General features: G+C 40.2%; 5 protein-coding genes across 7 annotated transcripts; 1 reads left to right on the top strand and 4 right to left on the bottom strand.

Annotated features, from left to right (window-relative positions):
* The first annotated feature begins 573 nt into the window (after positions 1-573).
* On the top strand, positions 574-2,361 carry LOC127602525 (galactose-specific lectin nattectin-like). Of its 3 annotated transcripts, none has more exons than XM_052068693.1 (7): positions 574-673; positions 766-822; positions 927-951; positions 1,059-1,144; positions 1,260-1,397; positions 1,886-1,982; positions 2,100-2,361. In XM_052068693.1, the coding sequence occupies exons 2-7, from the start codon at positions 766-768 to the stop codon at positions 2,177-2,179; spliced, it is 483 nt and encodes a 160-aa protein (XP_051924653.1). In that variant the 5' UTR covers positions 574-673; the 3' UTR covers positions 2,180-2,361. The 3 variants fall into 3 exon arrangements, with proteins under 3 accessions (XP_051924653.1, XP_051924652.1, XP_051924654.1); XM_052068692.1 differs by having other exon boundaries at positions 576-673; positions 1,056-1,144; XM_052068694.1 differs by lacking the exon at positions 927-951 and having other exon boundaries at positions 576-673; positions 1,034-1,144.
* Positions 2,362-3,280: 919 nt separating this feature from the next.
* On the bottom strand, positions 3,281-6,075 carry LOC127602521 (arrestin domain-containing protein 3-like). The gene is made up of 6 exons (XM_052068689.1): positions 5,740-6,075; positions 5,543-5,618; positions 5,320-5,467; positions 5,126-5,222; positions 3,874-4,130; positions 3,281-3,647 (listed from the first exon to the last, which is right to left on the bottom strand). Exons 1-6 carry the CDS (start codon positions 5,981-5,983, stop codon positions 3,435-3,437), a joined length of 1,035 nt encoding a protein of 344 aa, XP_051924649.1. The 5' UTR covers positions 5,984-6,075; the 3' UTR covers positions 3,281-3,434.
* Positions 6,076-7,880: 1,805 nt separating this feature from the next.
* Positions 7,881-14,204, bottom strand: LOC127602518 (arrestin domain-containing protein 3-like). The gene is made up of 7 exons (XM_052068684.1): positions 13,886-14,204; positions 12,553-12,594; positions 12,405-12,465; positions 12,134-12,284; positions 11,873-11,969; positions 11,526-11,782; positions 7,881-10,295 (listed from the first exon to the last, which is right to left on the bottom strand). The coding sequence occupies exons 1-7, from the start codon at positions 14,145-14,147 to the stop codon at positions 10,080-10,082; spliced, it is 1,086 nt and encodes a 361-aa protein (XP_051924644.1). The 5' UTR covers positions 14,148-14,204; the 3' UTR covers positions 7,881-10,079.
* A 1,470-nt stretch (positions 14,205-15,674) lies between these two features.
* Positions 15,675-18,820, bottom strand: LOC127602519 (arrestin domain-containing protein 3-like). The gene is made up of 6 exons (XM_052068685.1): positions 18,366-18,820; positions 17,539-17,599; positions 17,292-17,436; positions 17,096-17,192; positions 16,146-16,402; positions 15,675-15,908 (listed from the first exon to the last, which is right to left on the bottom strand). Exons 1-6 carry the CDS (start codon positions 18,628-18,630, stop codon positions 15,675-15,677), a joined length of 1,059 nt encoding a protein of 352 aa, XP_051924645.1. The 5' UTR covers positions 18,631-18,820.
* A 146-nt stretch (positions 18,821-18,966) lies between these two features.
* On the bottom strand, positions 18,967-25,129 carry LOC127602523 (arrestin domain-containing protein 3-like). The gene is made up of 7 exons (XM_052068691.1): positions 24,660-25,129; positions 23,977-24,046; positions 22,885-23,032; positions 21,697-21,790; positions 21,343-21,608; positions 21,031-21,260; positions 18,967-19,771 (listed from the first exon to the last, which is right to left on the bottom strand). The coding sequence occupies exons 1-6, from the start codon at positions 24,913-24,915 to the stop codon at positions 21,168-21,170; spliced, it is 927 nt and encodes a 308-aa protein (XP_051924651.1). The 5' UTR covers positions 24,916-25,129; the 3' UTR covers positions 18,967-19,771; positions 21,031-21,167.
* Between the last annotated feature and the right edge of the window lie 1,498 nt (positions 25,130-26,627).

Genomic DNA, 26,627 nt, shown 5'->3' on the forward strand with positions numbered 1-26,627 from the left:
GCCTGCTAACAAACGGCAATAAGTGTGGCTTGTAACCATGGCAACAGTTTGTGGTATAAACGAGCCGGACACTGTTCCTCATTGACAGCGTTTCTTTCGGTGGGCATCAAAACCCACCTTTGTCATGATTTTCAGAAGACCGAAGAAAACTTTTCCAATCAAGAATTTCATGAGCTGTATGTTACACATACAGCTCATGAAATGAGGTAATAGAGGATTCCGAAGGGGGAACAAAAAAACAAAATTCGGATATTTTGGACTTGAATTACATCAATGGTGATGCTGAAACGTCACATTGAAAGCACCCCGCAGCTTTTCGAGGAATGTGCAGGTGACTATTGAGGGCTCGGTGGTTTGTGGTGACTGAAGTGAACTATGAACTACAGTAATTCATTTCTGGAACGATGAACTTAGAACCAGTGTGTGCCAAAACCTGCTTTTTTTTTTTTAATTAAAATCTTTCTGATGTAGTTGGGTGTGTGTTGAAGTTGTCTAAATGAAAAGCATAATGTAGGTTTGGAGTGAGAACAATACCTTATCCGAGCCACACCTTTCACCTGGGATGCCTGTTTGTTTTTTCTTAAACATATAATTATTTTGAGCGTTGTTTGTCGCAAGCTGATATAAAAGGATTCCGTGCTGTGTCCCAGCATCGAGTCTCGCGACCGTAGAGGTAAGACTGACACTCCGCATTTGAAACCTAACTCCCCGTTAGATGCCTTTTTTTGCGACAGATAGCGAGTGTATTTTTCTATCATTGTGCAGATGGCGTTCGTTCTTCGTTGGTTTGTCCTCCTTTGTGGGATCATCGGACTGGAGTCTGTAAGTCAAAATAAATGTCTTTGGATGTTTTTTTTTGGATTGGCTGTCTACATATGTGTTCATTTTCTCCTGTGGTTTGAACAACACACTTTTCTTCTTCACAGAGTAGAACGATTGATAATAAGAAAGGTTGGTTTCTCTGTGATACTTACACAACAACAAAAAACAGTGTATTCATTTGGGCATTTGCCATCAGAATCAATCATCATAGCTTCCCAACACCTATTGTGTAGCAGATAATTCCTGTCCTAAAGGCTGGACACAATTGAACGACCGCTGTTTCATCTTTCAAGATTACCCAAGAGCGTTTGCAGATGCAGAGGTATAAAATCCTGGATCAAATGTTTTGTAATCTCAGCGCAAACATCTCTGTTTGGAGTTTTTCTTGCGCTGGATGACATGTTTTCTCATCTCTATTGGGTCGTTTCTTCTTTTAGAGCGTCTGCAACATTCTTGGGGGGAATCTGGTCTCCATCGACAGTGCTTTGGAATATGCCGTAGTTCTCCAAGTGGTTCAGGACGGCACTTCGGACCCTTCTGCTGACGTCTGGATTGGACTACACCGGGGTTTAGGGGTGAAACATTTTTTTCGATTCTTCAAAGAAATAGCAGCTGTAAAATCTATTGCATGCAATATTTTGTGAACCTGCGGTCTAAACCTTGAAAAGCGCAAAGAAGAGTTCTTTTAAGCCCGGTTCACACGGCAAGATTTTTGAATCGTTGTCCCGGGATAAACACTGACAAGACCCCACACGTGATGAGAAAAAATATATATCAGGGGTACAACAGTTTTGGACGTTACCGTGTGTTGGTGTGCAACACATCACACAAGCAGACTCTTTCATGGATATTATTAGGTGGAAAATTTAAAAGATTAAACATGACAAATGGAGGAAGAGGCAGCAGGGGTGTTTCGACCGTGGCGCGAGTTTGAGGATTATTTTTAACCGGAAAAAAAAAAAAGCGGCACAGGAAGAAAAAAATACATCATGTTGCGTTGTCCTGTACAGGCACGCGAATCGCTTTTGTCTTAACTCCCTGAAACTTGTTCCTTGCCTTCCAGGATAATCTCTTCTTCTGGACTGATGGCTCGGACGTCGGTTTCACTGCCTTCAATGCTAACACCAACCCCGGAAATTGCGTCGAGATTGAAGATGATGGTGAATTGCCTATTATTTACGATTTATCAATTGTTGCAACATTTGCTGGAATTATTCAGAGGGAAATTGGACACCGTGATTAGATTTTCATTGTTGTTCATTGTGTTTTACTTCTAGATCTACGCTGGGACACGGATCTTTGCTCCTTAGCCAACCGATTTGTTTGTGCCAGGGATGTTAAGAAATGTGGCCACTGACCGACCCTACAACCATCACTTGATCGATAATTCATTTTTTGGGCAAGTCTCTATTACACTAGACTTCATTTCTTCAACGCAAATTAGCTTCTTCTTATCGACTTAAAATGCTGTCGGTTGTCCATAATTTGGAAAAAGTCGGGGAGCAATTATCCAATAAAGCATTTGGGTGTGGTATTCGAGTCAACTTTGTTCAGGGTGTTCTCCAACCTTTCTTTCAAAATTATTTTAAAATAAACTTTTTTATTACAATGGAAAGTGCTCACGGCAGACCATAAACCAAAATTGTCATAAAACAAGAAAATACTCAAGCATTGAGATCGATAGTAATCTCAAGTAACCCTCAAATTTAGTTAGTCAAAGGAACGGCAATGTCAAGATGGTGCAGGAAAATGAAATTGGCATTCTTTTTTTAATTTCATCAATACATTTTGGAGCAATCTTCAAATAATGAATTGCACCTTTTCATTTAAAAAAGTGATAGGAGCAAGCCTTCATTCAACCTCTGCCTCAATATTTTGGATTTTATGGAGGCGATAATCTTTTTCCTTATTTGAACTCACAATTAATGTCCATAACATCCAAAATATGGTGGCAATCACGGAAGAAGTAATCCCACATCTGAGCTTGAGGAGCCGCATGGATGTGAATTATGATGAAATTAAGTCTCGCTGTTTCGAGAAGTGGTTCACATGACGGTGCGATTAATGAACAGACAAAGAAAAAGCACGAACATTTTGTGTTAGATCTTGTTGGAACTTGGCCAATTTCCTCTGAAAAAAAAATTTATTAATTAATGGATTTTTTAAAAAATCGTGTTCCCATATCACAACGCATTGAGTAAATATCTGCACTATATCATCCGCCATGCGCCTGTATGCTGTGAAATGTGTGTTCCAGTGTTTAATCTCAACCTCGCGTGAACGACGTGTCGACGACATCTGCCGGTTACGGCATGCGGGCGTTAGCGAGTTAGCACATCTGCTACGATCTCAGAGTAGATTCAAACGCATATCTTAGTTGGTTTCTGCACCAAAAACAATTTTGAATCACCCCCTCCGATGTTGGTGAAAACAAAAATTTTAAATGAGGGATGATGCGTCAGATGAGCCGTTTAATCGTGACACAAAGCCTCAAATGTAATCCCTGAGGTGTGGCAAGGTATAATCATTTCCTGCCATCTTGCAGCTATTCTCTGGTGTTTCGTTTTGTTTTGTTTTTTTAATCGGCGACTTCCATTTATGTCAGAACCACACTAGGAAGGGAACAAGGTTTCATAAGAAGGCGGAGAGTCCAAAGGTGGATGTGTTGCATGTTGTTGGGGTGTGTTGCTCAAAGTCGGATGGTTGGTGCTCTGGGACACTTCGGTGGGAAATGCCGCTGAACTTGGCTGATGTTGGATGTCAGGAAGGACAACAATTGGAATTATGACCCCATCGTCTACTGTGTACTTGATATCCAGAAAGACCTGTCAAAATTGTGCTTTTTAAAAAAAATTCAACAAAAAAAAAAAATCATACTTCGATTGGTATGGGGGACGGGGGGCGGGGGGGGATATGAAATCTCGCCTAGCATTGGATAGGGCTGATACTGTCAACAGTATCTATTTATTCATTACACAGAATTGACCACCAGACCAGAAAAAGGAAATAAGAGCAGTGTCCCCATGTTAACATTGAGCTGGTGTAGTTTACCTTCAACTCATATTCCAGCCTGAAAATGGAGCTGTTCAAGATGGAGGGTGGTAGTCGTCTGGGGAGGGGGATTTTCTTTGTCACCGTGTCTTTGCTACTGGCCGCAACAGCCTTGGACTCCATCTGGAGGATCTTTTTTACAACGATACTTTGCAGACCGTTTCCAAAGGAATTTTCCTTGAGGTAGAACTTTAACGTTGGCGTCACTGAACGTGTTGAATGGTTTTGAATTTCAGCCTGCACTGTGAGTGTTTCACCTGTGATGAGAAAAAGCAAAGTTTCATAAAGGTTAAAAAGATGGGTAGTATGGTTACGGTAACTTAGATTTATAACTTCAACCTTCATATCTGATTTTACATAGCTAAAATACATGCCAAAAGGATCAAAAGTTGTAGTTTTATAAGGGAGCGAGGTAACTAGTTGTTGTGTATGTGGCAAGGTTTATTTAATTTAACTCAATTTAAATAACTTTTCCAGCAAGAGTATTTCAACCAAATGTTACTGTGTTATCGTCCACATTACAAATTGAATGCGACCTTAATCTGTCTGGTGTGTGAACCAAACGCGTTCCCAAAGTGACCCGCATGTGCAGAAGGGAAGACGTCACTGACAACAAGGTGTTTACAAAAGTAAATATGATCCAGTTTGTAGGGCCTTATTTTTCTATAATCTCATATCTACGGTGGAGCGATGTGGGAGGAGATAGAAATATTTTGGGGATATGAGGCAAGGCTTTTGATATGCTTATTTCATGGCGACACCTACTAAAAATGACGTCACGTCACTGCCAAGTGTGTATAAAAAAAAAAAAAAAAAAAAAACATGACTGAATTACTACTGTCCGATAGATGGGTTCATACCAAGTTCACGTTGCAAAAAAATATGATATTTAGAATACGTGCTTATTTTCACTTTGTGGGGTGGGGGGGACTTTAAACACAGCCACAATTGTTGCTCATACTCTCTTGTATTTCAGACAGTTTGATAGCTTGGATGCCGTTATTGCAAGCAAAGGATTTGCAACCAAATATGATGTCGTGTGTGTGGTACATATTTTGCTGCCCTTAAAATGCATCGTATCATTCCAGAAAATGAAACTATGCATTTTAAGTTTCCTGTCAGCAAAACGAGCAAACCTCCCGTCAGTACCGATGGAACGCCCTCCTCTGGGTCCACATATGAATAATGGTGACCAAAAGCTGAAATGTTGCTGGAGTTAAATGATTTTATATGAATCCATATACGTGATTACCTTGCTTGTATGCTATTCTGTCAGTGTAAACGTCCACTGTAACTGTTCCAGAGCCAAACAATTTGACATTTGTCTGACTGCAACCATACCAAGGCACCTGACAAAACAATAACCTGTTAAGTCAAGTCAGTGTTTCTTACAAAGAGTTAACGTTCATTGAATCTACAAAAAACAAACAAAAAAACATTTCTTACCATAAGTCCAGAAATATCCATAGTTGGTTTGGAGATAAATTTGAAGTGAGTTTCAGCCTTTTTTCGCAGCTTCAGTGGTTGTTTGAGCTCTGCCTTCAACTTATGAACAATTTTACATAAAGCGCATTTGAAGGACGATGGTATTTCTCTGTGGAGGAGAATAAAAATGAAGAAATGACGAATAGTCAAGTCCTAACCTGGCAAAACGGGAAAAACCAAATACCTGTCAGGAATCTTGAAGGAAAAAGGAAATATGTGTCTTCCTCGAGTGATAACTTTGGTACTGTCAAACGTTTCACCTGTATAACATTCAGTTCATTTTATGATTAAAGTTTTACGTTATACAGTATACGGTAGTGAAGTCATTGCACCACGAAAATACCTCTTGGCGGAAAAAAAAAGAAGAAAAACATACATTACCATCTTGTCTAGCTTCTTCCAAGAGTTGAGATCTGATTGTGTAGTATTTCTCGTAAACACTAAAACTGCTGTCTTCATTGGACGAATGGGCTTCTCCTTTTGCTTTTGCTGTCAAGGTCAGCGAATTGATTCGAGTTTCTTTTAACACCTCCACAATGATTCTTCCTCTGACGGTATCGCCGTTTGTGAAGATGTTTTGACGATTGATTGCATCATATTCAATCGAGAAATGAGTGATGGTCATGCCGAAAGAAACGTCAAAAGTGACAAACAAGCAGCAGTTTTACCTCATCCGCAGAGTGCGCGCTCTATTTATGCGGTTATCTGTTTTTATCACTTCATCAGCCGAGGTGTATGACATGTTGTGGTCAGTCAGGTTTTTTCGCATTTTCAACTAAATGGATTAGGATGAGTCAGGTTGCAAAAATAAATAAATGGACTCAAATTAAAACACACACACACACATTTAAAATAGTAATAATAGTGTGCAGTCACTTTTTACTTTGCGACAATAGGTAGATATCATTTTACATACTGTACTCCAAAAACGACATACAGTCTCCATAAATTAATGAAAAACAACACAAATGTTTTTTTTTTTTTTTTGCCAAAGTACAGTTTGATAGCATTCAGTGACAACTACATTTCACTGATTAATAGTGACCGACAATGTTTCCAGGATCGTACGTGGTAAAAACCCATATAGAAGGAGAAACGTTTACATATTTACACACTTTGAAGGTCAAAAATACATATGCGCTCGCTAGGATTAAAACAGCCATACTAAAAAGATAATATAAAATTCGAGATTAGCACTTTTAAAAAAAAAAGAAGAAAACTTATGATTACAAAGCCAGGATCAACTGGAAAAACAAGTATTTCATTTGATCATGTACACTGGTTGCATGTGATTATTCAACCCATCATTTTTATCAGACTTCTCAGATTTTGTCACACAGCTTTCACTTATCTCACCTTTCACTCTGCTCCTTGGCGACTTTAACTTCCACATCGACGATACCAAATGCAAACATGCCTCTGAATTTCTTGACCTTTTGGACTGCCTTAACTTCACTCAACATGTCAACTTCCCCACCCACCCCCACGGTCACACTCTGGACTTGGTCTATTCCACCGGTCTCACCATTGAAAAACTCTCTAGCACCAACCTCAACATTTCCGATCACCTGGCTATCACTCTGGACCTCCACCTCCCTACCCCCATTCCCAAGGTAAAGCGCACCATATCATTCAGAAACCTCAAATCCGTTTCCCCAACTGACTTCTCTACCTCCGTCCTCAACCACTTGTCCATACTACCTCCTCCACTGTACCATGACCCCACTGTTCTCACCAACTACTACAACAGCACTCTCTCCTCCTGTCTTAACCAACTCGCCCATATCAAAACCAAATCTGTCTCCTTCACTCGCTCAGCCCCCTGGTACACCCCAGAACTCCGCAAACTTAAAACCCAAAAACGGCAGTTAGAAAGACTCTATAAAAAATCTGGTTTAACTGTTTTTTTTTTCCTCTTTCTCCTTTCTTCTTTCTAGATACATTCTTGCTGCTGGAGGCTGTAAATTTCCCCATTGTGGGACGAATAAAGGATATCTTATCTTATCTTATCTCGCCTACACTGATCACCTTCAGTTATACAAGACCGCACTCAACTCCAGCCGTTCCACCTACTACTCCAACCTAATCCACACCGTCTCCAACAACCAAAAGGCTCTCTTCTCCACCGTCAACAAACTCCTCAAACCCAGCGACAATATTTCAACCTCTTTCACCGTTGACGAATGCAACTCATTCCTATCCCACTTTCTATCCAAAATCGACATCCTCTACAGTTCACTCACCACCTCACCTGTCCCCCCCTCCCTTCCTACCAGCATCCATCACTCCAACTACTTCACCTCTCTCTGAATTCACACCTGTCTCCATTGCCGAACTCACCAATATCATTTCAACAATGAACTCCTCCACCTGCACACTGGATCCCATCCCATCTTCCTTCGTCAAGCACTGCTTTCCCACCATCTCCCACCTCGTCATAAACATTGTCAACTCCTCCCTCAACTCTGCCTATGTCCCCTCCTCACTCAAACTGGCTGCCGTAACCCCCATCATCAAAAAACCCAGACTCAACCCTGACATCATGAGCAACTTTCGACCCATCTCCAACCTTCCCTTTCTGTCCAAAGTCATAGAACGTGCAGTCACATCTCAAATTAAAACCTACCTAAACAACAACCAGCTTTTTGAACAATTTCAATCTGGATTCCGCACACAACACAGCACTGAAACAGCCCTCCTTAAAATCACCAATGACCTCCTCCTCGCCTCTGACTCCGGCCTACTCTCCATCCTCATCCTTCTTGACCTTACAGCTGCCTTTGACACCATCAACTATTCCATCCTACTCTCTCGCCTACAATCCCTAAACATCACAGACAAAGTCCTTACCTGGCTACACTCTTATCTCACAGACAGGAAACAATTCATACACATAAACAAATGCTCTTCCTACACTGCCCCACTGTCCCAAGGTGTCCCCCAGGGTTCTGTGCTTGGTCCTCTTCTCTTCATCTTTTACCCCTCTGCCAAATCATATGTCATCATGGTCTCCAGTTCCACTGCTACGCTGATGATGTCCAATTGTACATATCCACCAAATCATTTACCCCAACAACCCACTCCACCCTGTCTAACTGTCTCTCAGATCCTGGTTGCAAACAAACTTTCTCACTCTTAACTGTACTAAATCTCAACTGCTTATAATCGGTTCTCTGTCCCTCACCCAAACAACCACCAACTTTACCCTCACTATAGATAACTTCACCCTGTCCCCCTCCTCTCACTGTCGCAACCTCGGGGTCCTTTTTGATAATAACCTCTCTTTCGATCAACCAAACCACTAAAACTGCTTTCTTCCACCTCAAAAACATTGCTCGTCTCCGCCCATCACTTTCTTTCAACGCTGCGCAAACCCTCATCCACGCCTTCATCACCTCCCGCCTTGACTACTGCAATAGCATTCTCTATGGTACAACCTCCAAACTCCTCAATAAACTACAGTACATCCAGAATACCACCGCCCGCCTACTCACCCACACCCGCACTCGTGATCACATCACCCCCGTCCTTAAAAACCTCCACTGGCTCCCTGTTCCCCAGCGTATTCAATTTAAACTGCTCCTACTCACCTATAAAGCCCTTTACAATCAGGCACCCTCCTATCTTTCCGAACTTCTTTACCAATACACTCCTTCCCGCAATCTCTGCTCCTCAAACACAAACCTCCTCGCCATCCCCGTGACCAAGCTCAAAACCTGGGGGGACCGAGCCTTCTCTGTCGCCGCCCCCACCCTCTGGAATGCTCTACCACAACACATCCGCAACTGTACTGACCTCCAATCCTTCAAATCATCCCTAAAAACTCACCTGTTCCGCTATGCTTTTAATGCCTTTTAATCTTTTTTACCAATTTTTCTTTTGTTCATCCAAATGAACTTTTGTAAATTATGTATGCTTGTTTTAAATGCACATTTTTATCCTGTGTTTTTATGCTCTTGTAAAGTGTCTTTGAGTGAGATGAAAAGCGCTTTCAAATAAAATGTATTATTATTATTATTAAAATGTGGTACATTATACTAATGCAATTTTCCCCTCTTCTTGAAAACAACATGCCAGTTTAACACATTTTAATCCTGTGTAACCAATGTAAATGTTTGCGTAAAGTTAATTCGTTTTTTTTTCAGTCTACCAATAAACATACCCGCTTTGCTACTTTTTCCCAATGGAAGATTACGGTATCTCGTTTGTCTCTGACTTCCGATGGATCACGCAAAATGGCCAAAGGCAAAGTCACTTTCTTAACATATTGCAACATTCCTTTTAAACACATTTTGAACTTGTGACCCAAAGACAGAAGATGGAACAACGTATTTTCTTTTCCTCTGCATTCAGAGACACCTCCACCTGACCAAATATGCTAGCACTAATCCTTTTAAGAATGCATGACAGGACCTGTCTGAACTCATAACAGAGGGAAAAGAAGAGAGATGTATTCCAACAAAGACATTCACGTACTAGTTTGGAACACTCAATTCAGGTATGACAATCCAGGTATGACCAACCAACTAACCAACCAGTGTGGGATAAATTATTTCTGTTTGATTGGCAAAAATAGCAATCTTAAGAATATATGCGAGGCCACTTGAGCTTTTCTCACACATCTAAAAAATATCTTACATTAAGTAAGTACAATGGGTCAACATTTGAAATGAGCAGTAAGTAGCTGAAGTGTTGATAATGTCATTGACCATCAAAATTCATTACTTTAAAGAAGGGTACATGCTATAAAATTCATAAGGAGGTGGAGGATTGAAAGTGTCCCTGGCTGGTGGGTTTGGGGATCCAAATGATCCAAATCCAAACCCAGCAGCGGTAGACGGCACGCTTGCTGCCACGGCAGATGCTTGAGCAGCTGGTAGGATGATTATGGGAAATTTGATTTCTGGGTCTGATGCGAACTTGACATCCAAATACACCTGTGGAAAAAAGGGTCACGGTGAGAAATGTGAATTCAGCCCAGATAGGCTGCAGCATCAGTCTGTTGGGCCATGTTGTCGCGGTCCAATCAAAACTGTACAAATTAGACTTTTTATCATAATGGGATAGATCCCCTTCATCAAAAGCATTTGGTTTTTCAGGAAGAGCAACAGCTCACAGGACAAAACCATTGCTTTGTTTCAATAAACTATCTGCCCTGAAACTTGGACATCAAAAATAAAGTTTTAATTCCTCTAGAGCAGGGGTGTCAAACTCATTTTTGTCGTGGGGCACATCTTGGTTATCGTTTTCCTTGGGGGGGGGGCCATTACGACTGAAGTCAATAATAACGGTTTATTCAACAATTGTTTAAGTTACTCTACTGAGGGGTTTGGTTACAAGAAAATGCTCTTATTTATTACATATGAGAATTTTACATTTTGGTAGCGATTTTAGCAAGCATCATGGAAATTGACATGTTTGATTTGCTTTCACGGGCCACATAAAATGATGTGGCAGGCCAGATCTGGCCCCTGAGCCTTGCCTTTCACACCATTTCCTCTACGGCAGTGTTTTTCAACCCCTGTGCCACGGCACGCCAGTGTGCCGCAAGACATTGTCAGGTGAGCCGCAGGAAAACAAACAAACAAACAACCAAAATATCCGATTTGTATGCCTGTGTGCCTATGGCCCAGAAAGTAATCATGTACTACACTCCCATACCGCTAGGGAGCAGCAACAGATCCCCAATTGCCTTGTGTTTCGACGAGAGACAAGCGAATTTGTGACGCATGAATGCAGGACGACGGTGAAACAACAATGAACAACAACAAAAATGAAAGATGAGAAAATACGTTTTTCTCTGTGTTCATTTGTTTCCAATTCAAGCTGTTATAACGTCATTCTTCAACGTTAAAAACAGTTAGCGTAACAATATAACACGTCCATTATTCAAATAAGCGCACCCCCACCTCCCCACACACACACACACACACATTTTTAGCTAGTGGTGTGCCGCAAGATTTTAACAATCAAAGAAGTGTGCCTTGGCCCAAAAAAAGTTTGAAAAATACTGCTTTACGGCAAGCCCGACGGATCTCGACTAACTTATGCTGAATGAGATTTAAGGTGGTAGCATTCCAACAATTGGCACATATGTTGACTAGATGGCAATTAGAGCAACTTTAATTCAATGGTCATTTGATTAGGTGAAGACAAAAAAAACATACCCTGAGTCTGTACTCTGCTTTCAGGATTTTACAGTTGAGGATGCTAGGTTCCAGGTCATGGGGGACTGTGATGACTCTTTTGACGGTTTGGCTGGCCGATGGAGGAATAGGCTCCCCCACCTCCTTCAAGAGGTCTTTCGTATCAAGGTTCCTCTTTCCACTTGCAAAGAAGCTGTGCTTTCTGTAGATGCAATACTTGGGTTTGATTTCACGAGTGGAGTTGTTCTGAATGTAGGCTAAAACATTGATGCCCTCTCCTGAAACCCAGAGCACGATGGATTTAGCCAGTGCGCCCCAGATGTTTGGGTTAGCGTTACTCAATGCCACTATAAGTACTGTACGCTTACCTTGGCAGAAACCGGATTTTTCAATGTTGACATCCATAGCAACAGTTCCGGAGTTGAACAAACGCATCTTTTTATCCTTAGATTCACGCTGAGGTCTCTGAGGGAAAACACATTCCAGGGAGATGAGGGTCTGATTTTGGTCAGGCCTCAGTAAAACAATTGAGCATGTGTGAAAGAGACTTGATGAAGTCAGTAACCCGATTAACATATATATGTAAACATTATCATCAGCACAGATTTGTTATGCAACTATCCACTTACCAAGATTTCCTCCAACATGGTGGGGACCGCTTGTGTCACAAAGGGAATCTTGATGGTATCTTTTGAACGTATCCTCATGGATCTACTAAGCCTGGTTTCCAGCAGGTACACAATTTTACCAACAGACCCCTCGAAGGACGAGGGCATTTCCCTAATGCACAACATAAGACGACCATGACTTTCATATAAAGTATAGAATCAAAACAATCCTAACGCCTATAAGAGTTTTTTTGTCTTTCTGTTCATTAAACACACTCAAAAGATGACTTACTGCAAAGGGAACTGAAATGTGAAGGGGAAAATATGAGATCCTGCAGCAAGTAAATTACTGTCTGAAAAACACAACACAAGAAATGATGAACCATTCCATATTGAATCTAGCAGGCCTTGCAAGCTGAACAAAATTGGTGGATACATACATGTTTCTCCATGCTGATTGGTCAGTTGTGACCGATCATCGTCTGATAAGAAGAACACAAGTTACAGTTTTCAACTGACTTAAAATGGGAAGGAGTGCAAGTACTATAATGAAATTAATGTAGTGCAACACTGTTCGTGATGAATAAAAACTGAAATAATTTCAATCCTATCGTTCCCACATAGTCATCAATGATTCAACTACATTTACTTTTACTGTATATCATATTATAGTTTCTATACCTGTGTCCATGTGTGTATGTTTGGGTCATTCCAGAATTGGAGGACGTTTAGTCTTCAACCTTTTTTGAAAAATAAGCCTTCACTGTTCTGATTTTGTGTTGCATATTCATATAATGTATAATAGTAGTGATGATAACAATAATGGGTTTGTAAGTCCAAGTAAAGGAGTAAATGGAACCCGGTTAATGAGCTGCAAATACGAACAAAAACTGATTGTCAATTCCAGCATAGCATGTGATTCACACTTTGTTCTTCCACGACCATGCTAAAAATGTTGTGAGACACACGTTCCATGAATGATAATTCTTATTTGAATGATTATTTTATTAAAACAAATTCCCACACTTACAAAAGACAACAATGAAAAAACCCAATACCCCAAAAATGAAACTTAAATTACATTTGAATTGTTGAACGTGGTCAATATGGGCGTGGGACAAAGGGAAATGCCATAATAGGGAGAACTTGCAGACTTATTTGGTATTTTTAAAAACTATTTTGGTCTGAGGACAAGTAAATGTACTCAGAAACTGTATGTTTTAGGATTTGTATGTGGTTGAATGAATATTTGATGAGTGGGACATAATATGCCCTCCAAGTCCGGAATGACCTACGAGTTACAGCTATAGGACTAACAACAAATGCCAGCTACATTAAGACTCAAGTAATATTCTACAACATAACTTCTACAATTTTTTTCCTATTAAGATACTTACGTTATATATTTTTACTCACGTAGCCGTGTAAGTGTGGCCTCATGCAACATGACTACTGCCGCTAGGTAGGTAAACAAACCGATGCCAGCTCAAAGGCGTACTTTATTAATGTTTGCAAAAGCAACCAAACAAACCTACACACCGGCGTTTCCTCGAACATATGAACGAATGCGGAGAAAACACGTTGAGCTAAATTTTCCGATTTAGAAAGCTTTATTTTCCGATGATAAACAAATAACGGTGGTTCCAGAACAGCTTATTCCAATTATACAGCTTTCCGCTAAATACAAATTGTTCCTCTAGGCATCTCAAATAATTCAAGTTTGGACCTGCACGGCAATGCAACATCGACCCCGACAAAACTAAAAACACGTACCAGTGGCGTTTCCGTCTCGGAAAAAGTAATGTTTGATGCTGAAATACTTGTCCTTTGAGTGGTAAGTGACAGTAGTTTGGCCGTGCCTCTCGCTCCATTCCACCTCAGCTTTGCCCTTAAATTTCACGTAAAGCGACTCCGCCTTGCAATCTTTGGTCACTTCCAAAACGACTTGTCCAGTCACTGTGTCGCCGTTAGTAAAAATATTTCTTTCGCTGACATCGTTGTAAGTAACTTTCAGGCTCTTGACTGTGCCCGGCATGATTTTAAAATGACTCGTAATATCCCAAACCACAACCCTTCCGCAATGGGCGAGTCTACCGGATGAAACCCCCGCCCCCACCCTCATCTCAGTTCCCCCAAATCAGATTTTTCTGGCTATTCCTTGATGGGTCAGGCCTTGCAAGGATAAACAATTGCGGCGGGGGGAGAAGAGTGTCTATCAACGATTTGCCATCAACGGGGCGAAAGACAAAAAAAGCAAATTAAAAGAAAAGTGAAGGGTCTTTGAATAGTTGAGAATATTGAGAAACTACACATTTTCATCATTTCTTCTGGCTTTTCAATCAATTCAGTATGCCAAAATATAAATCTTAAGATTGAAACGATTTTATGTTGTAGTGATACTCCATTACACATAAATCATGGTCCCAATCTAGCGGCCAAGACTAATGTCGGCTTCTTTACTGTGCGGAGACTGGCTTTTGTGCTCTTGCGTTGCTACTTTGTTGACTGTAATGTAATTTAATACAAGAGTGTAAAATAAAATGATTTTTCTTCACTTAGTTTTAATTGCAAAATGACCAGCTAAAACAATCCAATGTCCAATAATACACAAATTTAAGAAAAATGTTGCAGTTGTTCTTCATTCGGACTTCAAAAGAGAACTGACTAAAATTCATCCATCCATTGCAATCGTTTTCTACCACTTATGCTAATCAAGGTCACATATCACTTGGAGTTGACTGCTGCTAGCTTTTTGGCTAGTGGCTGGTTTCAATCTGGAGTGGTCACCAGTCAATCACAGTGCATGTATAAATAACAACCATTCACACGCACATTCACCTCCGTTGGCAATTTGGATTGTTCAATTGTTGGATTGATTATTTTTAGTCATCATACATTCGCTTATGCCTGACATGATAAATTGATTATGCTTGCAAAGAAGAACGCTTATGCTTGCAATCATTAATTGACTATGCCTGCAATGAAGAACGCTTCTGCTTTTCATAAAGATACATTCTTTATTATGTACTCACATTTTATCCATTATATACTCACTTTTATAATCAAGAATGCTTGGTGCACTGTGTGGAGGTTTAGGGACACAACCTTTCCGAGGACGTGGTTGGGAAGAGATAAGTGTTAAGACTAAACAGTGAGCAAGGGTGAACAGTGAATGGAGCCATCAACACCAGCTGCGGCGTGATGTTTTTGTGACAATTGCACACATGTACGTAATTTGCACTCACATACACACACATAGTCAAACAAGTTCAGCGTGTGTTCAACAGCCCTCACCCTTTAGGTTGAACACACCTATGTAGTAGCTTTCCCAATAAATGAGGAGGTGAAGGGGGAGATCGTTGGGGTTACGTGCCGAGAACTGAAACCGAACGCTTCTCCTCGTTCCCTCCTGGTACCAGAATCGAGTCTCCTGTCTCCTCCTTTTGTTTATTCCTGAGTGTCAAATTGGACAAACCCGACATCAATTCTCGAGATTGTAACGCAAAACATATGACTGTGATGGGCTAACCAATTGTATCACTGTGAACCCCGACAGTAGCTTCTAAGATTTCCCATTCAAACCAGTCGTGGGTTGGTACATCATGCAATCCTCATAGAGTGGGGGAGGTGGTGAGTTTGGCTCTTGCATGAAGTTCATGTTCCCACCCATGTTTGAATTGTGTTCAAAGCCAGGCTTCGTGGGCAATTGCTGCTCAACAGATCCCTGGAGAGATGGCAAGACAACTATTGGGAACTTGATCTCCGGGTCTAAGGCATACTTGACGTCGAGGTACACCTAGTATTAGGAAAGAAAAAATATATATTATATGAAATGATTTCAATGACTTGTTTTTTGTATGCTTCATTTGCAAGGAGTTTTCCCTTCTTCAGTTACATAGCTATCGTAATATCAGCAAAGTTTTCTCTTTGTGGGTGAGATTGGTGACCATCGTAATCAGAGCCGGTTCACCCATTAGGGCTACCTCAATTATGTAAACACCATATTGTAAACTTATCCAATCAACACACACACCTTGAGTCGGTACTCTGCTTTGATGATGTTACAGTTTAAGATGGACGGACATGTAGTGGGAGGGATGCTGATGATCCTGGTTACAGAGTGACCTGCAGAAGGAGGGATGGACTCGCCCACCTCTTTTATGATGTTCTTGGTTTCAACTCTCCTCTTGCTACTTGCAAAATAGCTGTATTTCTTATACAAGCAGTACTTGGGCCTGATGCCGCGAGATGATCGGTTTAGAATATAGGCCACCACCTTAATGCCTTCACCTGCAAAAAAAAAAGAAATTAGATATCAGTGTGCGTGTTATCTCTTTCAAAATAAAACAAATGAATTGTTTATGAGTTGAGTTGGTATTTGATTTCAGGGCGTGGCGCTGTGTACGGAGTGCTGGTTCAACACACGATTCAATTTCAAAACTTCATGTTGTCTCTCCGCCACCCCCAGCAAATTACCAATTGCAAAAACAATTGATACCTAATCCAAAAAACATATAGTGCAAGAGGACTTTGAGTTCCACTACATATGAGAAGTCCACACACCCCTGTGCAAAAACCAACTTTCAGTTGAAAATATGAGACCATGATATGTTATTTGCATTTTCCACTATGACCAATAACCTTTACAATTGAATTTAAAAAAAAGAAGAACGAAAACCACTCAGATAGTGTGGCTGCATAAGTGTGTGTGAAAAAATTGGTCTATTTCTATTATAAACATGAACATTTGAACAGGATGTGTAGACTTTTTATGTCCATGCCCGTAAATGTGATTTACGTAGGTTTCGATGAGGAAATTTCCTCTGAGCATGTTCTGTTTCACTGCGACTTTTGGAATACTGAGAGCGTTGTTCAAATATGCCATTTGGTTTTTCAGAGTGCCCCAAAAAAGACCCCACTCTCAGAGTCGTGTTTGGGCGTCAGAGTGAATTTTTGAATGCACCCTTAAAGACGACATCTTACCTTGAAAGAAGCCAGTTTTCTCGATATTTACTTCCATTTGAACTGTTCCTGAAGAGAAGAAGTTCATTTTCTTCTCAGTGATGCCTTGCTGTGGAGACTAAAATGGTGGTGGTTGTGAAGAAGTTAGACAGTGCTTATACCAGAGTTTGAAAGCAACTTGACCGTTTTTTATTCCGTCTGTGTAAGATGGCAGTACCGTCAAAAACATGTCACTGTGTCTTTTATTAATGACACGGAAATGAGTTTTGGCTTTGCAGTCGGTTCTCATCGACCTGCGCAGATTTGCCTCCAAAGTGTACTTGATTTTTCCATGTGAGCCCTTGAATGACGACGGCAGGTTTCTGCAGGAGATCAAAGTTGGACAAACATATTTAGCAAATAAGCAGCACATCTGCGGGATCTTAAATTGATATTACGGTATTTGGAGCAAAGATAAAACTCACAGTTGGGGAATTTGAAAGGTGAATGGGTACGTGTGGGAACCACGAGTGACAAGATTATTACCTGAAAAATGTAAATGTCAAACTGATATATGACTCTGTAATTATACTTTTTTTCATTGCATTTTTATCTATACATTCCTGCATGCCTATCATGTTTGGACACGTATGGAACTGCTTAAACCAGTGTTTCTCTCTCTCTCTCTCTCTTTTTTTATCCAGGTACCATATACAAAATTCTTAGTCGTACAAGTACCATCAAAATATCGAAGCACATATATTCATCATTAATCACGCAGATGTTTCACTGTAATTGTAAAAAGTTTTTTTTTAAATAGTAGTATAAACCACTGTAACATAGACCTCACTCCAAAAGACGTTTTTAAACATCTTTTCAGACTTGGTCTAGAATTGGCTGGTACTGAATTAAAAAGGCCCGCAGGTCAGACTTGGCCCACGTCATAATTTTATGTGGCCTACGGAGGCAAACATGTGGGTCGACTTCATATTTCGAGTCAAGTTAGCAACACTCAAAGGATCAGCAATCATAGCAACTTCAAACCAATGTTTGTAAATTTATACCTATTTTAAAATGTAATGATTCAATTCAGAAATACAATTTCACAGCACTGTATATATTTTGTGTGTGCAAAAACTTTGGTTACGAAAAAAAAGCATTCCAAAACAAAAAAAGCACTGAAAAATATATGCACTCAGAGTATTTCAGATCAAAACAAAATACAAAGCTTCTGCGGTATTGAAGAATTGTACAAACGATTTTCAGCAGGTTGGGTTGGTCATATCTGACTTATTGCAGATAACTGACTCACCATAGCCATCCTGAAAGATAAATGTCTTGATACTGAAGTATTTCTCTTTGTTTTTGTATACCACAACTGTTTTTCCATAATGTTCAAACCATCTGACTTTTGCTTTTCCTTTCATCTTGACCCACAGCGAATCTATTTTGCAGTCTTTTGTCACTTCGAATGCAACACGTCCCGTAATGTAATCCCCGCTGCTGAACACATTGCTTCGGTGAGTTAGGTTGTATTCCACAGAAAAGTTCTTCACATTTGACACGACGGACTGCATGACTAAAGGGCAATCAACACTACAGTACTTCTGTTTCAACTGAGATATGAGGAGCAAGGTTTAGCTTTCTTCAAAGGAGTTATGGGTAATGATTAAACCTTAATTTTACAGGGCGGTACACCTGATTGGTGCTAAATGTACTCGTGCCCTTCGTTATTCCTGTGAAAATCTTTTCCCACATGTATTCACTGTTTGCATGCCCACTCTTAACTTTTTGTTTGTCCGCTTCTCTGTATGATGGGCTACAAAAATCTATACAGCGGAATATACACCAGAGTAGTCCACTAATTTTCCCAACCAATGATCGCAATGATCGAATAAAATGAATTCAACAGATTCGAATGGATCGATGACAGTAATTTAATGAAAAATACTGCCCGCTTATGTTAGCAACGTGAATGACACTTTATTTATCAAACACATTTCAAAAGGGAGGCAACGTGATAGTATAACCATGACAATTGCATTTTAAAAAAAAGCATCGCTGCAGTGTGATGAGTGAGAGTAAAATGTGTGCAGCAATATTAGAATAAAATTTGGGGGTATTTATTTGCATATTACTAATATGTATGTGAAATTGTAAAAAAAAAAGTGTAAAACTACCAATTAAACCGCAAAGACTGCGTCAGATTCACGAATATGGTCCATATTAATTTCATCGAGGCTAAACATTCAAAGTATAAATGCAGCTTCCCTGTTATATATCAATCAGTCAAAATCACATTCATGCTATATGGAAAATGGTGCAAAGAAGAAGAAGAACAGGGATGTTGTTTTAGTCCGCTTCAAATGACAGGATGAATCACAAAAAAAGTGTTTTTGATTTCTGGGAGTTTGAACTGGTGGCCTACTGGTCACCACATCTGCCTCACATACCTTATTCAGCACGAGAGGAGAAGGTCAAACATTAAAAACACAACTTCAATCAAAAATCGAACCCCGTTACAATGGTAAACAAATGCTTTTTGAACAACTCTTCTATTGACTCATTCAATCAAGTTGAAGTGTCCCTAAAGTTTGGGCTGTGCAAATACATTGTTAAAAGTGTAATACCTTGAAAATACTTTAAACCATATATGGGGCAGTCCCAAAGTTTGTTCAATACAAAGTTTGCATCGTTCATAATGTAATAAAACTAGAGCTGTCAGTTTAGTGCGTTTTTATTGGCATTAATTTAAATGAATTTTAACGGGATTAAAATTTTTCTCGCGAGATTAACGCGGCACACGTCACAAGCGGATGTTACGTTGCTCTATAAATACACCAGAAACAAAACAACAAGCGCGCTGCAGAAGTCCACGCCCATGTGTTTTGCCAGCCACGGCAGCGCGAGACACCGAAAACGGATAAAGAGTTTATGAATGGAAAGTTTACTTTTAAAACGTTGCCATATTGCTCCACTGACAAGACCAAAGTTATCTGTTCTCTCTCTCTCTGTATCATACAGGTATACGATGTATGCCACTGACGCGATTGTTACTTGTTTGGAACTATTTTGTGTGGAAGGTTACAGTGTTCTGTGTCCATGTAAATAGAGCGGGTGGAGCTTCTCTGTGTTCGTCTGACAGTGACAGTGCGCTACAGTGGTAGCGACCTAGCCAAAGTAAATTGTCTCCAGTGTTGTCATCGAACCAAGTGTAGTCATTCGAAATGAGGTCTACACAAAACCGTAGAGAGACTTCCGTGCAAGAAGGACCAACACAATCAACATTGCCTGACTGTGTTAGAGGGAGTGAATCCCCCCCCCCCCCTTTCAGAATGGTTTGCTCCTGCAGCACGGGGGAAGTGTTGTGCTTGTTTGTACGGCCGGCAGTTTCGAATACAGCGGCACATAATGAACACTGGTGTCCGGTGTCTCGTTATTCTTCAACAAACATACAGAAACAGACTGCTGTGTTTAAAGCAAACTTGAAAAGAAGAAATGAAATATACAACCATGGTTTAAATCCACTATAGGCTGAGTACTAGTGTACCTTAGATGTGCACTTTATGTTATATTGCTCTGTTTTGATTTCATTAAAAAAAAACTGTTAAAGCAGCTGTTGTGTGACAAAATATTTTTTTCACCGTTATTGATGGACAGTAATATTGTGTGAGAGATTATGTGTGAATAAAGGCACCAAGTGAAAAATGTTCATGTAAAATTGAAAATCGAAATTGTTATTTCAGTAAATATTTGCATTTGGCACATAGAAAACTGATTCATGATTCCATGTTGAGAGCATTAAAATGGGGAAAAAATAGGACAAAAATGTAAAAGGAAATTCAGAAACGATAAAAAATGTGTGAGTAATCACGATTAATTTTTTAGTTGATTTGAGTTAATTATGACAGTTGCATTTTTAATTAGATTAAATATTTTTTATTATTATCGTTTGACAGCTCTAAATAAAGCCAAACGGAAGAGGTAATGAGACTGGGCGAGCCTCATGAGAAGAGCTTTGAGGTACACGGCCTTTCCAGTAACAGGGCAAGACCACAGAACTGTAAACTCAAAAGTACTGCATCCCCATCTGATAAAAAGTATTCTCAAAAGGCTAGTCTACATAATGTGGACGTAAAGGGGTGTCACAAAGTACGATGGGAAACAGCACGGTGAGGTCCGGGGAAGCTCTTTGACAAAGGCTGAGCTACAAGAGACACAAAACAGGAAATGATCAAAAATCAAAATAGTCGAGAGGACTTGAAGTTATTCCAATTGGTCGTTCTTACCTCAATTTCATACTCAACGTGAAGGAGGCTGCAGTTGGAGATGGTGAGGGATGATTCGGCAGGAATGGTAAGCATCATCTCAGTGTGTGTTTCTTCGGTGTGAGCACTGATTGGCAGCCCAGTCACAGAGTCCAATTTTTTCACAATTAACCTTCTCTGGATCCCTTCACGTGTGTAGTATTTCTGCTTCTGTTTCAGCTTGGCCTTCGGAGTGACCGTACGAGATGAAGCGTTACTGAAGTTGCAAATGATCCGGATGGTTTCACCTGCAAAAAGTGTGTCAACATGAATTCAATGAGTGGAAATTTCACACAGGTGAATTGGGGAGGGGGGTGGGGCGTGAGTGAACATTACCTCGTGTGAAGCCTTTTTTTCCCACGCTGGCTGTCATTGTGATTGGACCAGAGATACAACTAAGTGAGCTGCTGTTGGAGCCTGAGAGCGGAGACTGGGGGGAGACGGGGGAACAACAGCTCAGTACAAAGCTCACAATTTGGTGGAAAATATACCTCATAGTTTGCACCAAAAACACAAGTTTGAACAGTCTTATGCGGGATGTCAACAAACCATAAAGGTTGAAAATTCAGTTTGGTGAGCATCTAAATCAGGGGTGCCCATTAGGTAGACCCTGATCTACCGGTAGATCTAAGACAGGTCCCAAGTAGATCCGAGGAGTGTCGAGAAGAAAAAAAACAACCATTTGTGTCTTTGTACATGTTAGTAATATATTTTTGTGTTAATATACACTTCACACTAATCATCTTATCAGTCTCATTTTCACAAAAAAATATTAAAAAAATAAAATAAAGCAGGTAAATCTTAAATTTGTGTGTGTGTGTGCGTGCGCGCGCCGGTAAGGGTAGATCCCATGAGGTTAGTTGATCGAAAAGTAGATCTTCGATCCAAAAAGTTTGGGCACCCCTGATCTAAATGATAACCTGTACCAGTGTGTTTTTGTTATCGCTATCATAGAAGAGGACCAATGATGCAAAGAGGAATGAGAATTTCACAAAAGACCAGAGAACATGAAACAGAAATGATTTTGACCAACCTAAATGAACAGACAGCATGGTACCAGATTTTTTTTTCTCTTGGTACACATATAGACAAACAGAAAAACAACCATCTGTCCTAAAATACCAAAAGGACAATTTAGAATCTTCAATAAACCTAACATACATGTTTTTGGAACATGGGAGGAAAATGGGGTTCAGTACAGGGGGGAAAAAGGCAAACCCCACACAGGAGAGCCAGAAACTGGATTGGAACCCTGACTTCAGAACTGTGAGGTAGATGCCACCTTTCTGCTTATATACAGAGTATATTGGTGCCGTGGTTAACTTCTGCAATTTGGCTGATCATTTCAGTTTGAACAGATTATTTCCATTTTTCTCCCCCAAATTTTTGAATATGAACACATTGGAGGTTCATGCTGTGTGTTGTGCAGCTATAATAGGCAATGTAAACTCTGGTCTATAAAATGCAGCAGTCCGTATTCTGAATCTGCAAGATCTAATGATGAGCGTGTAAACGAGAACTTACCATAAGCTCTGGCTGATTGGAATCAACATGATGCACAAAGTTCAACTGTGTCACAAAATCCTTTGACATATGCCACGGCCTGTCAATGGCCACTGTCAGATTGTAGACGATTTGTCCATAAGGCCCACGGAAACTGGATGGAAAGTCTCTGCATTGATGAACATGACATGACAAAAATCATCACTTCTAAGTAGCAATCATTCAAAATTTCCTTTAAAAATCCATTACGTGGAGAAAAAAAATAACCTATTTCAGGTCCGCTCACGTGACATTTTATTAGGTACACTTGTTCAATTGTTTGGGATGTATTTGAACAGGACTCTGACATTGTGGATGTGCAGCGGACAAAACTGCGGAAACTATGTACACCTAATTCCATCACTACAAAGGACAAACCTCGACTATAGATATTGTCGTAATACACCGTGAACTGGTTGCCAGCCATTCGCAGGGCACAAACATTCAACTCACATTGAAGGACAATTGAGAGCAGGGGCTGTCCAAAATTTTTCATCCGAAAGCTACGTACAGAAAAATCAAAGAATGTTAATGCCCCTTTGACATTCTTCTACTTTATTTCCCCATCCTAAAACTAAGAAAGAAATTTATTAGTTTCTTTCTTAGTGTATGTATGATAGTAATTTTAGCATTTTGTTTTGTGTTGCTATTTTTATTTTTCTGTGAAAGGTGATAAGACAAATAGTTTTTCATGATTTTGTGTTAGCCTGCAGCTCCGTATCTCGCTAGAGTAGGTCCACCCTTGCCATGATGAGAACTTCACATTCAAGAGTAATTTGAAATGAGCTGGCCATTTTTAAAGCAGTGTTTACTTCCATCCATTTTCTAATCCATTTATCACACACAAACAATAAATAAATTAATTAAAATTCCAAAAAAGGATGACAGGCAGCAAATGGACCTCGTCTGGACACCACTGATTTAGTCTTCGGTGAACTTAACATGCAAATTTTTGAAATGTAGCACCACTCGGCCGGATTTGAATCTCCAACCTCAACTGCACGGACGGCCACAGGGGTAGGTAAAACACAAAAAGATGACAACGTACAGGAGTGACACACAAAAGGTTCTTACCCTTGCGGGATCTGACATGCAAATGAATACACATGCCTGCCAGGAGGAAGAGGAGCGGGGCCCCCAACAGCTGCAAAGGGAAAGGAGCGTTGTGACACCATACCAAACTCAACGGCCACTTTTTTTTTTTAACACAGGTTAAATCTACAGAGATTCAAAATTTTTATCTATCAATTTCTTTTGTTGACAATGTATCGGAGCAACCGATTTATGTTTTTATACAATGGGATGTTTGATGACAGCATCCACTGGATAGGTGCTACATAGTGTAATATCTGTGTCTTGTATTTTGTGTGACGTCATAGGGAGAGGAGGAGAAGGGAGAATAATATTGGTTAGTCTGAGTGAGGTGCGCATGGGCGTGAGTTGTGGCTAACAGCAACTCCTTTGAATGCGTGTGTTTATTACTTATTTTGTTTATTAAAAATAGTGAATAGTATCAGCGACTGCGAGCATCCTTCTCTCCACTACTGACGGGCATTACAATATATAATCCCCCCGTCCCCAGCAATGAGAGCACTTGCGGTAACATGCATAATTACTTGTAAGAGAGCATTATTGCCTAAGTAAAGACAGATTTATGTTTGCGGCAATTGTGCGGTATCGCCTTATGTCGTCGGTGTGAGTGCCATACTGTAGTTTATAATGTTGTGGTGCAGGAGGCGGAACTGGCAGGCACCTACCTCCTTCTTGCAAAATCATGCTTTTGAGATTGAAAAAGTCAATCTTTGCATGATACGTCCTTCTATGTTTCCCGCTTCCGTAGGACCAGTGGACGTCTGCCTTTCCCGACATACACATTGTGATTGATCGAATCTTTGTCACCTTGGAGAGCTCGAAGGAAATTTGCCCAGTCATCAGATCTCCACTCGAAAAGGTGTTGCTCTCAATCAGAGCGTTAAAATTAAGGTTAAAGTCCTTAAAGGTTTTCTCGAACATCGTTCACGCCACCCAACCAGTTCAAAAGTTACAATTGTACAAGAAATCAACCACTTCGTGCGTGTTTCCCGGAAGGCGTGTCATTTGTTGAGAGCGATTGGATATGGCAAGCTTTCTTTTGGTGAGATGAAAAAAAAGTAAAGATTAAGCAAAAGAAAACAAACGGATAGTATTGTTACACTAAACCCACCACGCCCCGCCCGACAATTTGCGTTTACAGCATAGACGCAAGAGTAGCCGGGGCTAGTTGGGCCCCTCCCTCGCCTCCTTCCCGGCTGCCCCTTGCTCTTACCTGTCAGTGCCTGAATTCCAAAACCTTGTGTGCCAATTACGGCACATTTTCAAAACAATGTCCGCATTCTGGTTGCGTTAGTCCACGGTCCACAATAAATGGAAACAAACCCTTGGGTTGCATTTTACTAACTTCGACACGGGGTGGTTGTGCTGTGGTTAAGGGTGCCTCAGTCTTTCCAGAACAAAAAAGAAATGACGTGATTTCACTTGGAAAAATCACAGGGCACACCACTAAGCAAAAATTTAATATACAGCAGTTAAATAAAGATGATCTCTTAAGTCCCAAAGTGACTTACGAAAAATGGAATCTGGGTCTGTTTCATTTAACACAATGTGAAGCCTTGACAGGTGAAGAAAAATGAACGGATGGATTGCATTTATGAAATCAATGTTATTTCTGCATGTAACAAAAACATTTTAAACTCTGAAAAAAAAGAATCTTGTTTGAAATTTACTTCCAAACATAATGCCCATTTGAGTCCAAGTTTAAAATAAAATATTTATTCATCAGTCACAGGGAGTCACCCCAGATGGATGAAAAAGAAACAGGTTGCAGGCCCTCTCCAGCAAATTAATCTGAGCAAAATGTTGCTTTTTACCTCTATTTGTGTAATTTGTCTTGTTGTGGATGAGTGATTTTCTCCCCCCATGAACTGTGGATATTATGAGAAAGAATGACTCACGCATGTACGCATGGCCACCACTGGCACTGACTAACCCTCATTTAGGTCAGGAAAACTTGTTGGGAAGCCCTCATTTCAAGCAACCATACTCGACTGGCTATATCTTTAGCCACTAGATGGCACGATATACTTTATTACAACACCGTTGTCTTTGTCAAAGTCTGAACTTGACTTTTTAATATCAATTGAACATATTCGTGTGCGTTTGTGTGATCGCGCGCATGTGCGTGTATGAGCATGTTTTTTAAAAAGACATCATTGTGGTATTTCCAAACAATTTTGGCATTATGCCTTTATTACAAGAAGTGGAATTAATTGCACTTTTATAGGTCTATGGTGCACAACACGGAGATAAAATGCTTATTGCAACCCATTAAATCTGAGAACACACGACATATACCCTGAAGACTTTTCCTTGTCATTTCACAATAATAGACAAATACCAGATGTGATTCATTTGGCAGTAGGAACCAAGTATGCTTATTTTAAAGAACTGTTTTTGTGTTTTTGATTCACTGATCCACGAAGGCCTTTGTTTGCGTTACGATGGTCACTCAAAAGACACCCTGCCAGAATGACGAATCCTTGCAAGAATGAAGTCATGTCAGTCCACTATTTGCAACACTCAAATGCAAAGGTTGCCAAATCACCATCTGTATAAAATTTCTTGAGCCTTTTAAAGTAAAAAACATCAGTCCTTATTTGGAGTGTTTACAGTGGAAAGAAGTTGGAATT

Source organism: Hippocampus zosterae, chromosome 6, assembly GCF_025434085.1.
Source record: "Hippocampus zosterae strain Florida chromosome 6, ASM2543408v3, whole genome shotgun sequence".
NCBI classification, from domain to species: Eukaryota; Metazoa; Chordata; class Actinopteri; order Syngnathiformes; family Syngnathidae; genus Hippocampus; species Hippocampus zosterae.

What these genes read in the sequence shown, in the direction of transcription:
- LOC127602521 (XM_052068689.1), bottom strand. Translation starts at nt 5,983, where the DNA reads ATGACCATCACTCATTTCTCGATTGAATATGATGCAATCAATCGTCAA. An exon ending in TGGATATTTCTGGACTTATG is followed by an intron (nt 5,223 to 5,319) that starts GTAAGAAATGTT and finishes TTGTTTTGTCAG; the next exon opens with GTGCCTTGGTATGGTTGCAG. An exon ending in CAGAATAGCATACAAGCAAG is followed by an intron (nt 4,131 to 5,125) that starts GTAATCACGTAT and finishes TTCTCATCACAG; the next exon opens with GTGAAACACTCACAGTGCAG.
- LOC127602518 (XM_052068684.1), bottom strand. Translation starts at nt 14,147, where the DNA reads ATGCCGGGCACAGTCAAGAGCCTGAAAGTTACTTACAACGATGTCAGC. An exon ending in CCGAGACGGAAACGCCACTG is followed by an intron (nt 12,595 to 13,885) that starts GTACGTGTTTTT and finishes TCTTCTTATCAG; the next exon opens with ACGATGATCGGTCACAACTG. An exon ending in CCATGTTGGAGGAAATCTTG is followed by an intron (nt 11,970 to 12,133) that starts GTAAGTGGATAG and finishes GTTTTCCCTCAG; the next exon opens with AGACCTCAGCGTGAATCTAA.
- LOC127602519 (XM_052068685.1), bottom strand. Translation starts at nt 18,630, where the DNA reads ATGCAGTCCGTCGTGTCAAATGTGAAGAACTTTTCTGTGGAATACAAC. An exon ending in TATCTTTCAGGATGGCTATG is followed by an intron (nt 17,600 to 18,365) that starts GTGAGTCAGTTA and finishes TACATTTTTCAG; the next exon opens with GTAATAATCTTGTCACTCGT. An exon ending in AAGCAGAGTACCGACTCAAG is followed by an intron (nt 15,909 to 16,145) that starts GTGTGTGTGTTG and finishes TCCTAATACTAG; the next exon opens with GTGTACCTCGACGTCAAGTA.
- LOC127602525 (XM_052068692.1), top strand. Translation starts at nt 766, where the DNA reads ATGGCGTTCGTTCTTCGTTGGTTTGTCCTCCTTTGTGGGATCATCGGA. An exon ending in AACGATTGATAATAAGAAAG is followed by an intron (nt 952 to 1,055) that starts GTTGGTTTCTCT and finishes CCTATTGTGTAG; the next exon opens with CAGATAATTCCTGTCCTAAA. An exon ending in GAGCGTTTGCAGATGCAGAG is followed by an intron (nt 1,145 to 1,259) that starts GTATAAAATCCT and finishes TTCTTCTTTTAG; the next exon opens with AGCGTCTGCAACATTCTTGG.
- LOC127602523 (XM_052068691.1), bottom strand. Translation starts at nt 24,915, where the DNA reads ATGTTCGAGAAAACCTTTAAGGACTTTAACCTTAATTTTAACGCTCTG. An exon ending in GCATGTCAGATCCCGCAAGG is followed by an intron (nt 23,033 to 23,976) that starts GTAAGAACCTTT and finishes TCATCAATGCAG; the next exon opens with AGACTTTCCATCCAGTTTCC. An exon ending in ACGTTGAGTATGAAATTGAG is followed by an intron (nt 21,261 to 21,342) that starts GTAAGAACGACC and finishes TGTCTCTTGTAG; the next exon opens with CTCAGCCTTTGTCAAAGAGC.